The 13,827-nt window shown below is 38.5% G+C and overlaps 1 protein-coding gene across 2 annotated transcripts in view; it reads right to left on the bottom strand.

The window, feature by feature from the left end:
* Nucleotides 1-7,055: 7,055 nt before the first annotated feature.
* Nucleotides 7,056-13,827, bottom strand: part of NSRP1 (nuclear speckle splicing regulatory protein 1) — a 55,202-nt gene continuing 48,430 nt past the window's right edge. The window contains exons 5-8 of one of the 2 annotated variants that reach the window (XM_056558992.1): nt 13,589-13,717; nt 12,535-12,742; nt 10,195-10,303; nt 7,056-9,475 (exon numbers count right to left, since the gene is read on the bottom strand). In XM_056558992.1, the coding sequence (XP_056414967.1) occupies nt 8,269-9,475; nt 10,195-10,303; nt 12,535-12,742; nt 13,589-13,717 (1,653 nt within the window). In that variant the 3' untranslated portion in view covers nt 7,056-8,268. The remainder of the gene's footprint in view (nt 9,476-10,194; nt 10,304-12,534; nt 12,743-13,588; nt 13,718-13,827) is intronic. The other variant, XM_056558993.1, reaches the window with a different exon arrangement.

Genomic DNA, 13,827 nt, shown 5'->3' with positions numbered 1-13,827 from the left:
CGCATCTACCCTATATGCTCCACAATTTTCCACAAATTTATTACTAACTATTTACTATTGCTGTCTGTGATACTATATGTTATATCAATTATTTGAAAGTATATGATAAGTGCAAGGATCCTGCACTTCTATTTATTGTTACATATTTTTACATTGTATTTAGTAAAATAAAGCATCGTTGTACCTGGACATAGACATTTGTTTTATTCCCTACAGAAATACAGACATACACGTTACATTATATCATATTATCCATATACATAGTTGCACTCCATTTCACCACACTATCAGACTTATACTACATCTGTAACCACGTGCACAATAATTTAAACTATGGTAGACTCATCATCTAATCCCACTCACCCATTTTCCTACCGCCCACACGTCAACCACATCCACATTTTTTATATTAATTTTTATATTTATTTCTATTTATGTTTAAACATATTTTTATTTTTCAGTCATTTATTTTATATTTTTAGTCGCTTATTTAATTCCAATATATCTAGTCCTTGAGAAGAAGCCAGAACACATTATTTTATGTATGTCTATAGGTGACCAAAAGCTAAAGATTTAATCTGTGCAACATTCTCAACTAGTAGAATGTTATCCTTGTTCTATGCAGTGGTTTATCTTTTATTGGTTCCATCAAGAAAGCTCGTCACAGAAATAGAATTGTTGGCTGATCCTGTAGAAAATGGTGGTTGCAATTTATTTCACTTAAATATTTTATTATAACATTTGAACTTCTACTAAAAGTATTGTGCACCTATAGACCCCATCTATGAAGTCCACATGCAAATATGGACTAGGATTTCCTTAATAACATAGTATAGAAATACAAATATGCACAAGGGGTGCATTTATCTTGATTGTTTTTTGGAGATTATTTTTGCTACAAACGGTCACATTTGTCACATATTTTGTAGCATACCCTGCCAGAAAACTAGACGGTATAACATCAAGACATATGAATGGATCGCAGTTGCTGTGTCTTATGACACCCCCTCCACAAATTTTGCAACTTTTTTTTATTTTTTAAATAAAAAGGCAGAAACAGACATAACACAACTTTCACTAAGAAGGTGAAGAAGGGAGTCAAAAATGTGTGGCCAGATATTGGAACATTATAACACCTGTGAGAACAGGCATATACAGTCATGGCCGTAAATGTTGGCACCCCTGAAATTTTTCAAGAAAATTAAGTATTTCTCACAGAAAAGGATTGCAGTAACACATGTTTTGCTATACACATGTTTATTCCCTTGGTGTATATTAGAACTAAACCAGAAAAGGGAGGAAAAAAGCCAATTGGACACAAAGTCCCACCAAACTCAAAAAATGGTCTGGACAAAATTATTGGCACCCTTAACTTAATATTTGGTTGCACACCCTTTGGAAAAAATAACTGAAATCAGTCGCTTCCTATAACCATCAATAAGCTTCTTACACCTCTCAGCCGGAATGTTGGACCACTCTTCCTTTGCAAACTGCTCTAGGTCACTCTTATTGGAAGGGCACCTTTTCTGACACTGGGCTGTACTGTGTGACCCAAAATCCTTTGGTAATCCTCAGATTTAATGATGCCTTGCACACATTCAAGGAAACCAGTGCCAGAGACAGCAAAGCAACCCCAAAACATCATTGAACCTCCACCACTCTTGGTAGGCCTCATTCCGTTTTTGGTAAACAATAAAATAATGTGCATTACCAAAAAGCTCTATCTTGGTCTCATCTGTCCACAAGACATTTTCCCAGAAGGATTTTGACTTACTCAAGTTCATTTTGGCAAAATATAGTCTTGCTTTCTTATGTCTCTGTGTCAGCAGTGGGGTCCTCCTGGGTCTCCTGCCATAGCATTTAATTTCATTTAAATGTCGACAGACATTTCGCGCTGACACTGATGCTACCTGAGCCTGCAGGACAGCTTGAATATCTTTGGAACTTGTTTGGGGCTGCTTATCCACCATCGGGACTATCCTGCGTTGACACCTTTATCAATTTTCTTCTTCCGTCCACGCCTAGAAAGATTAGCTACAGTGCCATGGGTTGCAAACTTCTTGCTAATGTTGCACACTGTGGACAAAGGCAAATCTAGATCTCTGGAGATGGACTTGTAACCTTGAGATTGTTGATATTCTTCCACAATTTTGGTTTTCAAGTCCTTAGACAGTTCTCTTTCTGTTTTCCATGCTTAGTGTGGCACACACAGATACACAATGCAAAGACTAAGTGAACTTCTCTACTTTTTATCTACTTTCAGGTGGGATTTTTATATTGCCCACACCTGTTACTTGCCCCAGGTGAGTTAAAAGGAGCATAACATGATTGAAGCAATCTTATTTTCCCACAATTTTGAAAGGGTGTCAATAATTTTTTCCAGACCATTTTTGGAGTTTGTGTGACATTATGTCCAATTTTCTATTTTTCCTCTATTATTTGAATTAGTTCCAATACATCCAAAAGGAATAAACATGTGTATAGCAATACATATGTTATTGCAATCCTATTCTGTGAGAAACACTTCATTTTCTTGAAAAATTCCAGGGGTGCAAACATTTACGGCCATGACTGTAGGAGCTGCAAAAGTCCAGCAACCCTTAATCCAGAAGAAGAAAAAAAGAAAAAAAGAAAAAAAAAAAAAGAGGCACTCGCCTCCAGATAGCCTGTGCCTTTAACAATTGGTCTAAGAGGCAAGACAATATGCACTGGCATTTGACATTATAGCTATATTATAATCACAAAATTAACAATTAGGATGGTATAATCAGGTAGATCAGGTTTGAAATTCATGATTTATATTAAGCTATACATAGCAGCAGAGTCCTGCTGAATTCCACTTGTAATGGCCACATGGAAATTCTGATGTGTGAACCTAAGCATCATGTCTGAAGGTATGCAGGCACTGCTCATCACCTGCCCAATATCATACCTACAGTAAAGCACGGTGATTGCAGCATCATGCTGTTTTTTTATTTAGTTTTTAGCAGCTGTGACAGGGAGACTGGTTAGGGTTCAGCACACAGCCAAGACAACAGAGGAGTGTCTTGTGAATGCCCTTGAGTGGCCCAACCAGAGTCCTGACTTGAACTCAATTGACTATCTCTGGAGAGACTTGAAAATGGCTTCCACCGAAGGTCTTCATCCAACCTGACAGGGCTTGAGAGGATCTGCAGAAGAATGGCAAAAAGTCCCAAATCGAGATGTGCAAACCTTGTGGCTTTCTACCCAAGAATATTAAAGGCTGTAATCGCTGCCAAACGTGCTTAAAAAAATAAGTACTTTGCAAAGCATGTCAATGCTATGTTTGTGTTTTCCCTCTTCAATAATCTAGCATTGATTTCTAAACATTCTGGGGGAGATTTATCAAAACCTGTGCAGTGGAAAAGTTGCTGAGTTTCCCATAGGAACCAATCAGATCGCTTCTTTCATTTTTCAGAGGCCTTTTTAAAAATTAAAGAAGCGATCTGATTGGTTGCTATGGGCAACTCAGCAACTTTTCCTCTGTACAAGTTTGATAAATCTCCCCCTCTGATTTTACTTTGTCATTATGGGGGAATTCGTAAAGAATGATGGGGAAATCTTTAGCACAAGGCTGCAACATACTAAATTGTGAAAAAAGAAAAAGGTTCTTGAATACTTTTAGAATGCACTGTATAGCATGGAAGTGTGGTTTGTTGGGCTCTAGGATAACATGTTTTCTCCGCTGTCCCCACAAAGAAATCCGAGAGGAAGTGTGATTTGTTTTTCCTAGCATTGCTCAATGACTGATCCATTCACATTAAGTAAGCCAAAGGCAAGCATGCACAAACTATTCATTGGATGACTGTGATAAAATGCACTGGATCAATCCGATCTTTTTAACATTTATTGCCAGGAATGTAACAGACCTCTCCCTTTCCCTAGGCACCTTGGTCAATCATGAGAATATTCACTTTGGATAACCTTTTGAAACAATAGCACATCCGCATGCACTTATCAAACATTAACCAATCTTTGCTTCTTTTTGGAGTGGGAAAAACCACAGTGGTCAGATATTAAATATTTGAGAATTATAAACCCAACTAACTTTGTGTTGGAAAACATGCTTTTCTTTGGCATGACCTAGTTCAGTTTTTGTAGTGATTTTTGTATTAATCAGATTTGTTCTGTACTACGAACAGAACCTGCGCTTAACCTTTTATAGCTTTTGTTACATTTTATTAAAGCTGACAATTCAAAATTCCAGTATATTTCCTTTAGCTTCCAAAATATTTACAATAAATAGGGAAACATTTGTGAATCCTTATGAAGATCATTTTCTCTTTAAACAGATTGCAGTTGTTGTGATGATCAGGTCTGGCTTTTAAAGCGACAACTAAAAACATAGCAGAAATTTATGAAGCCAGTACAAACTTTAAACTGCGCTCGCCAAGTGGGTGGAGCTTAGAGTCAAGTGCATGTGGAAGGGCTATGACCTTCACCGATACCAAATATATTACAATTTACGCAAGAGTAAATTATAATTGAAATCTACACTAGCTCAGGGCAGGTCTTAAAAAACGGCACGTGGGCAGCTGGGGCACTACCTGATGTATTAAGAGGTGTGTGCCTCTTAATAAATCACATAAAGGGGAAGCCAGAAGGTCTTTGCTTGAGACTAGTATGTGAAAAGCCAGTCTTAGTAAATTCTCCCAATAAGGTTTACTTGAGGTAGTACAAAACATTGGACAAGGATCATGAAGATGTGGGATACAAAACAATAAAACCCTAATTGTCATGTAAAGAGTAATCCATACATAAGGTGTCACATCATAAAGTGGTTAACTTAATCATATAATATTTCAGTGATACTATTAGCAGGGACAGTGTCGTGCAACCTTTAAGTTTTTGTTTTTCTCATGTTTACACATAAACCAGCAATTAGGATTTTTTTTTCACACCATTTCCTATAAATTTGATACTGCAGTGCCTGTGTAACTACTTCACATAGCTGTCTGTTCCGCTGCTTCTGAGAGAGAGCCAACAGCATACTACTCAAGGCAGAGTCTCTTCCAGATCCCTTCCTCCTTTCTCTCAGATTTACTAAAGGTAACACCAAGAAAGAGGGTAAAAACAAGAAAGCGTTTATAGAATACATGGCAAATTGGTGTGTGAGAGCTAGAAGAAGCAAAATCCTGGATGCATGGGCCTTACATACAGCATATATTAATGGGAGACACACACTACCTTAGGAAAAAAGCTTAAGCTAAGAGTATGAATAAAGGGATGAAGACTGTAGCTTAAAATTTAAAGGGGTTTTTCAGCTCTTAAAACTTATCCCGTTGCCTGATAATGGGGAATCCGACCTCAGACTCTCAAAAACAGGGTATTGACTCTCCCCACTGAATGAAGCGGTGAACCGGCATATACTCCCTTGCCTACGGAAGCGACTAAGATACCTGAAAGCTGTACTCTGGTATCTCCTGCACAAACATAGATAATGAATGAAGCCCCCGTTCACATGATCTTGGGAGGTCCTAGCGGTCGGAGGCCCCCACAATAAGGCACTTATACCCTAACATGTGGATTGGGGATACGGATTTAACCCCTTAGGGACCAAGCCCATTTTGACCTTAAGGACCAGGCCAATTTTATTTTTGCATTTTCGTTTTTTCCTCCTCATCTTCGAAAAACTCTTATATTTTCATCCACAAACCAGTATGAGGGCTTGTTTTTTGTGCGACCAGTTGTCCTGTGTAATGACATCACTCATTTTACCATAAACTGTATGGCGCAACCAAAAAAATACTATGTGTGGGGAAATTAAAAAGAAAACCGCTATTTAGCAAATTTTGGAAGGTATCGTTTTCACGCCGTACAGTTTACAGTAAAAATGACATTTGTTCTTTATTTTGTGGGTCAATACGCTTAAAATACCCATGATTACATACTTTTCTATTATTGTTGCGCGTAAAAAAAAAATCAACTTATTAACCAAATTAGTATGTTTAAAATCCCTCTATTTTGACTACCTATAACTTTTTTCATTTTTTCGTATAAGCGGCGGTATGAGGGCTAATTTTTTGCGCCATGATCTGTACTTTTTATCGATATCACATTTGTGCATATCAAACTTTTATACATTTTTTTATAAATTAATTTTTTTATAAAATGTGACAAAAAAGAAGCAATTTTGCGTTTTTTGTTCACGCCGTTCACCGTATGGGATCTATAACATTATATTTTAATAGTTCGAACATTTACGCAGGTGGCGATAACAAATATGTGAATTATTATTATTATTTTTTTTATATGGGGTAAAATGGGAAAAAAAGGACATTTTACATTTTTATCGGGGATGGGGATTTTCAATATTTTTTTTTTACACTTTAACAGTCCCCATAGGGGACTATTTATAGCAATCCTTTGATTGCTAATACTATTCAGTGCTATGCATAGGGCATAGCACTGATCAGTGTTATCAGTCATCTACAGCTCTGGTCTGCTCGATCTCAGACCAGAGCAGAAGACCCGTGGAAGGCGGCGGAGGCAGGTGAGGGGACCTGCGTGAGCCATTCTGGATGATCGTATCACCCCGGCAGCGCTGCAGGCGATCCGATCATCCATATTTCTGACCGCACTGCCGCAGATGCCGTAATCTGTATTGATCACGGCATCTGAGGGGTTAATGGCCATTACCGGCAGGTCCTGGGACCAGCCATGCATGATCCGAGCATCATGTACAGGAGGTAAATATCTCTTAAAGAAACTCCTCCTCTATCTGAAGATTTGTTTGTATATATTTGAAATAGATATAATTTAGTTTGTCATAGCTCCATAATAATCAGAAGAAATGACAATAGAGTGAACAGTACCTTATTGTAGTACAAATGGAAATTAATTTTAAGAAATCTCATAAACAAGTCATGAAAACATAAGCAGGTGCATAAAAAAACCTCTAGAAAGCATTAAACACGGTAACTAAGTATTAGGGAAAGAATGCGTTTCGTCAATGTTTAATGCTTTCTAGAGGTGAAATGTACTGTAAAATGCAGATATTTAAATAAATCTAAATTTTCTACCTTTGCATACACTGACCCTATTCTCTGATTAATGATTCCCCACACAGAGTATGCACCTGGTTAAGCATGTGAATAGTAGACACGACTATATAAAAGTCTGACAAAGTTAATAGTGAAAACATTTTTATGTACATTTCACTTGCCCAGATAAATTATTCTATCCTAGTTGTGTGACCATTACAAGCTTACAGCTCAGTTTCGAAAAGAAACCTAAATATGCATCAAATTAAGTGATTAAAAAAGATTAAACGGGTTATCAAAGTGTTTCCTAACAAAAATTATATGGTACTGGGGCCGGCAGGAAATAGAAAAAAAAAATATATACTTACCTTGACCAGATCCCCAGCAGCTCCTGTTTATCTCCGTCCAGCACGCCGATCTTCTTCCGAGATGAGCACTTGTTGCCGGACTTGCTCAGCCAATCACTGAGAAGAGACACCGCAGTGGCCAGTGAATGGCTAAGCTGGCAGGTCCTGCGAGTGCCTAAGAAGCAGGAAGGAGAGAGAGGATCGGGGGACCAGGGCTAGGTAAGAAAAGTTTTAATATTATAATATTTTTTTCTTTTAAACCCCTTAAGGACTCAAAACAATCTTAATTTTTGCACTTTCGTTTTTTTCCTCCTCACCTTCTAAAAATCCTAACCCGTTCAATTTTGCACCTACAGACCCATATAAAAGCTTGTTTTTGGCGTCACCAATTGTACTTTGTTATAAAATAAGTAATGTCATTACAATCTGTGGCGAAACCCAAAAAATTATTTGTTGGGTGAAATAAAAAACAAAACACCATTTTGCTACTTTTTAGGGCTTCCATTTCTACCCAGTGCACTATTTGGTAAAAATGACACATTATCTTTTTTCTGTGGCTCCATACGGTTACAGGGATACCCAATTTATGCAGGTTTTATTTATTTTACTACTTAAAAAAATTATAACTACATGCACCAAAATTAGTATGTTTAAAATGGTCATCTTCGTCATCTTGTTTGAAAGAAAAACCACATAGCAATTTACATTGTTTACTTGTAAAATTTAGCTTACTATTAGTCCTAAGCAACAAACCACCAAACAGAAAGATAAATAGATCTATTATATGATCAATACAAATTCCAAAAATTAAGCATTTCTTACCAGAGAAACGCAATGATGACAAAAAAGAACATATATTGCCATGTTATCTGCAGAGCTTTCAGCAATCTGGGATTACTAAAATAAACAATGTCCATTTAGTCCTCCTCTTTTTCTACATATGATTTTACTGCAGATCGAGCCATTTGTCTTGCAAGATATCGGTCCTTGGCTGATAACACAGTTTCTTCATTACTGCGTTTTGCAAATTTGTTACTTGAGGAATCACCTTCTTTTGAGGTTTCATCTGCTTTGCGCTTTAAGTCAGAAACCTTTTCATTTTCAGCAGGTGGTGACCGGCTTTTCACCTTTTTCTCAAGGTCCCCATGAACCTTTGCTTTATCTGAACCCTCTTTCCGTTCTCTGTCTGTTTTGCCTTGATGTTCTCTGTCATCTGTGCGATCTCTTTCAGCTCTACTTCTATTTTCTCTACTTGAATGATTTCTATCCATTGCCTCTCTCTCTGACCTGTCTGCACGATCCTTGTTCAACCTATCTGTGCGATCCCTTTCTGACCTGTCTGCTCGATCCCTCTCAGACCTCTCTGTGTAATCCCTATCTGACCTGTCGCCACGATCCCTCTCAGACCTCTCTGTGTAATCCCTATCTGACCTGTCGCCACGATCCCTCTCAGACCTCTCTGTGTAATCCCTATCTGATCTGTCGCCACGATCCCTCTCCGACCTGTTTGCGCGATCCCTCTCCTGCTTGTTGCGTTGCTCTCTGCCCAACTTGTCTGTGCGATCTTGATCTTTATCAGCCTTGTCTCTTCGCTTTCCTTCATCAATTCTTTCTTTGTGTTTTTTCTCATTCCTACCTTTTTCATTATAATAGTCATCATCATCTTCGCTTATTACATGTTCTTTTTCTCTTTTTCTTACTTTGCAACTATGATCTTGTTCTCCCTCTTCTTTTACCCTAACTTCATACTCTTGGTCTTCCCTTTTGCTATTCCAGTCTTTACTGCTACGCTCCTTGTTCCTTGTCCTTCCCTTAAAGTCTTCTGATCTTTCTCTGTCATAACCCCGTGGGGATGGAGGAGATTTCTCTTTCTCTGTTTTGTCTCTGTCACTCATTTTCTTATCTTTAGCCTTCTGTCTCTGGCAATCATCATCATCCATCTCACTTGATGAGCTTAAATGTCTATCATGGGTTCTTTCTCTTTTGTAACTTTTACTTGATCTTTCTGGTGTACCCTTCTCATTCTCACTGGACTCAGTTTCCAAATCACTATCGGCATCAATGTTTTCCTCATGGCTCTTATTAGGTTCATCAGAATATCCTCTTGGCTTCTCCTGTTTCACCCTAAATTTGGAAAACAGAGATAAAATATGTTGATACATTTGTTACATTCTATAAAGTATACCTAGATCAACCACAGTCTGCCATACAGTCATTTATATGAACTGGGCTAATCATTTAGTCAATAACTTGAAATAGGGATACAGTAATAAATTGGATAAATAAATCTACTGTTTCTGTACATCTTCAAATATAACTGTATTTAGAGTATAAAATGGATTTCTAGAGCATGATGACATGCCAAGGCCCCCTTTATACAGACTGATGAACAGCATCAAGGAAGGAACTTGCTGCTGCCAGGGCAGAAAGTCCTATCTACTGGGTGAGGAGTGTTAGTGTTGTCTAGTGACAATAACAAAAAAGAATCAATCATTGATCACTCCTATGTTTTAGAGTGACATGTCTCTTTCCGTTTTTTACTGAAAGATCCTATTTTTAATATGTAGGATAAAAGTTTTATTGGACCTTTTCCACTGGGAACTGGACCCTTCACTTTCTACATGTCCAGACAGACACCCTATTGTATATGTTTGTAGGAGTGGCTGGTATGAACGATTGTAATGGTGGCACAATCAGTGAATATCAACAATATACGGAGCATATGCCCTTAACATTAACTCTATTGAGCAAAAATGTCTGTCTGATAAGTCATCATAGGATTTAAGGATACTTTATGTATAGCCTACAGATCTACATGAAACTAGATTTAACATTTTCCTTACTCAGTACTTCTCAAGCTGCATTCAGGAGCTTTCTCTTCACCCACAGTCTGATTCAGCAGATGTCTGTAAAAGCCACTCAGGTCCCTCTGCTTAGTGACATCTAGAGATGCTAAAAAAGGGGACAGCGAAAAGGGTATATAATGAATGTTTACAATGGAGGCACTGTAGACAATTCATCTGATACAGCAACTGGGTAAATTACTACAGTTCACATTTCAGTAGTCTGATGAATGTTACCTGTTTACATAATGTTTCTATAATTCTGATATATAATATAAATTTAGGTTGTTAGTGCATTTGTGTTTAGTTTTCCTTGTTATAATCACTGTAAGACCATTCAAGCCTCCAAATAAAAAAAAGAAATGAAACTCTGCCCATGAATGGCACAATGATAACTTTTAGAAGAGGTTGTACCATGAAGAATATGGTCTCAGTCAGCTTTTTTAAAATGTAACCTTAAAGTTTTACCATGACCACCTTTGTAAATTTTAAGTTGGTTCTCTGAGCAAATCTATAATTCTCCTTACTGACTTCCCTGTGCACTAAAATAATAACAGTATCTGTTGCGCTTCCATTCTGCCGGCTTCCAAAGACATCCTGCCCCAGGCTCTGCCAATCACAAAACTAAGCAGGGGAGTGGGATTATCAGAAGCTGGGAGAACAGCCAGGACTAGAAAATGTGACAGTGGGAGCAGCAGGGAAGGTAAGTATGCAGTCTTTTTCATGTTAAAGAGGTTGTCCAAAAAGTAAAAGCAAATTACTAATATTAAGAAGCGCAAAACCGTAGGCAGTCGCCTTTGAGCGCCCCACGCGCCTCTGAAAGCCAGCTCCACCGGTTTCTCCATGTAGGAGCTTCGAGTCACGATTCTAGTGGTGAGTGCAGGATACCGTTTAGTATCTTTCTCTGCTATTTGCTGATGGTTGTCCTTGGTTATCCCTAGCACCTCCGGACTTCATATTAGGACTGTTCCCGTGCCACTGCTCATAGAAGGTCAAAACAACGATCCTGGTTGGAATAGTTTACAGTGGTGCTGCCCATCCCTTCTCCTGAAGCACATTACTACTATTATGATACTAGCCATAATGCTCTCCATATGAGCTCTGCTCTCTCTTGTAGCTGTGACATTACACTCTCTGAAAGCAGTCCTGCCCCCTACCTTCCCCTCCTGTCTGCTGTAGACCAGACCACTGATGTGAGGCCTTTCTCAAATAAGAAGGTAGTGAGCCAGTACTGATGGAAACAAACTGTGACTGAGAAAGGCTTCCTGCTGCCTTATGATCTAATGAGCAGTAATATGAGTTCCCCCCTTAATGATCTTGCTCTCAGAAGACAGGAGGGGAAGGGGGAGCAGCGACGGAGCAGAATGCTTTCAGAGAGTGTGATGGGACATCACAGCTACAAGCCAGACAGCTTAGCTTATATGGAGAGATCTGTGCAGTATAGCTACTAACATTATGTTAGTAAGTTGCTTTATTATAATTTTTGACACCATACAAAGGTTTTTTTTAATTTTTTTTTAAAGTGTACCTGTTGACTAAAATGTTTTATACAATATAATAGATTATACCATTATATGTATATTTGTAATATACATTGGTAAAAAATTGTGTATATATTTGGGAGTCCAAATACAGGAAGTGAGGGCAGGACAAGCAGGGATCTGTGCAGACTCCTGACTTGTCAATCATCCTGACGTATGAGCCGGGAGCGTGTTATAGAGCTTCAGTACAACCTGTTCTGCTTTTTCTTAGAGTACAGAGCCCTGCTTGTCCACCCTCACTTCCTGTATTTGGACTCCTCATAGAGACACACAGGCAATAGCTGCAGGGACAAATATAAAAATTTTTAACCAATGTATATAACAAATATATATATATATATATATATATATATATTGTTGACGACAGGTACACTTTAACTGACAATGCCTTTAATGTATGGTGAGGCAGTAAGGAAAGCTAAACAGAAAAGAAACTTCACCTTCAGAGGTATCTGGCTAATACAAGACTAAGAATGCATTACTGGTATTACTGAGGAAAACTTATTCCTGGGATATCCTGGAGAAAAGCATGTTTTTGTGTAAAAACAAACATATTCGAACTAATATAAAGAATTTTAGGTTGGACAGTAAGTATAATATTTCTCAAAGGACAACCCCTTTAAAATCATTTAGACCCCCCCCCCCCCCCCCCCCAAATGCCTTCTCAGGTGGGACAGGAGGTATGAAGCTTTGTTTTAAAGCCAATTTAATTCTATCAATATTACTAATTCTACAATGTTGACCATTATTTTATGGTCATCAATAAGGACTATTCTGTCAATGTATATGAAATGCTCACCTTCAATTGCAGCTTCCCTCTTCTCCCGCTCTTCCTCTTCAGCTTTCTCCTGAAGTTTTTTCTTATAGGCAGATGTGACAAAAGCTTCTTTGTCCTGAAATTCATCTCCTTCATTTTCACGTTCCTTCTGGATTTTTTTCTCCATTCTTCTGTCCTGTTCCTTTTTTCTCTGCTCCACCGCTTTTAGGATGTTCTGAATATACTTAGGCTGGGTAACAAAGTTGCAGTCATTTAGATCAATAGCTGTACATGTACTACATACAAGGATTAAGCATACCAGGGTGAGAGTAACTACTGTTTAGCAGCATTTCACTGTGGCTCACAGAGCGATGTCATGAGTGGGTGACTCTCCTATACCATAACAGCTTCCGGCAGCAATCACAGAAACCATGTGGCTCTGTTATGTTATTACCTTCCCCCACATACCAGAGCCAACGTACCCTTCATTCTGTATTTGTACATTTGTATTTGCTTTTAAAGCCGTGTTCGTATTATGTCGTAGCCTTTTATTGGAAGTATCCATCTGGACATCTACCTCCGCCAGAATGCAGTATACTTTTGTAGTGATAGCTAACTATATTGTAAAACACATTCTGCTCTTTCCTGTACAGTATAAAAACATGGCATAAAGGCGTCCATACACCTAAGAATAAAGTAAGCTAAACTTAGAGCTGCCAGTGGATCGGCCGATTGTCTAAAATGTATGGCTGACTTTAGACTCTTCACTGCACAACACAAATTGAGGAGTGGAGACGTTTCTTTTATTAGCAATCTATGTTTTTCTAATCCTGACATTATAGCCCCGCCCCCTCATGATGTCACGTCTCGCCCCCTCAATGCAAGTCTATGGGAAGGGGCGTGACAGCTGTCATGCCCCCTCCCATTGACTTGCATTAAGGGGGGCGGGACATGACGTAATGAGGGGGCGGGCTATGATGTCACAAGCTCCCGGCTCCAGCGTTTGGAACACCTTTAAGTTGGAAAACCTTTAAGTTTCTACATGTGTACAGCAAAGAGAAAAAGGCTTTTTAGTACCCAGTGAGAGCAGACATACCTTTCGATCCTTTCCAGTGAGCATCTTCGCTGCACTTTCCTCTTTGGTTTTCTGCAGGTCATCATATACACTGTCGTATTCATACACAGAGGCATCCTCCTCCAGGGCTTTCTGCATTTCCAGTTTTGTCTTGAAAAAGATTTAAACATGAACATATCTGCAATTCATCATATTTTATTACACTGATCTCAGAATGCTTAAGATAACCCTACTAGATCTCCAGCAAAAAGGTCAAAGTC

Source organism: Hyla sarda, chromosome 2, assembly GCF_029499605.1.
Source record: "Hyla sarda isolate aHylSar1 chromosome 2, aHylSar1.hap1, whole genome shotgun sequence".
Taxonomy (NCBI): Eukaryota; Metazoa; Chordata; class Amphibia; order Anura; family Hylidae; genus Hyla; species Hyla sarda.
Note: the sequence above shows the minus strand (reverse complement) of the source record. Positions and strands in the feature narration are given on the sequence as shown.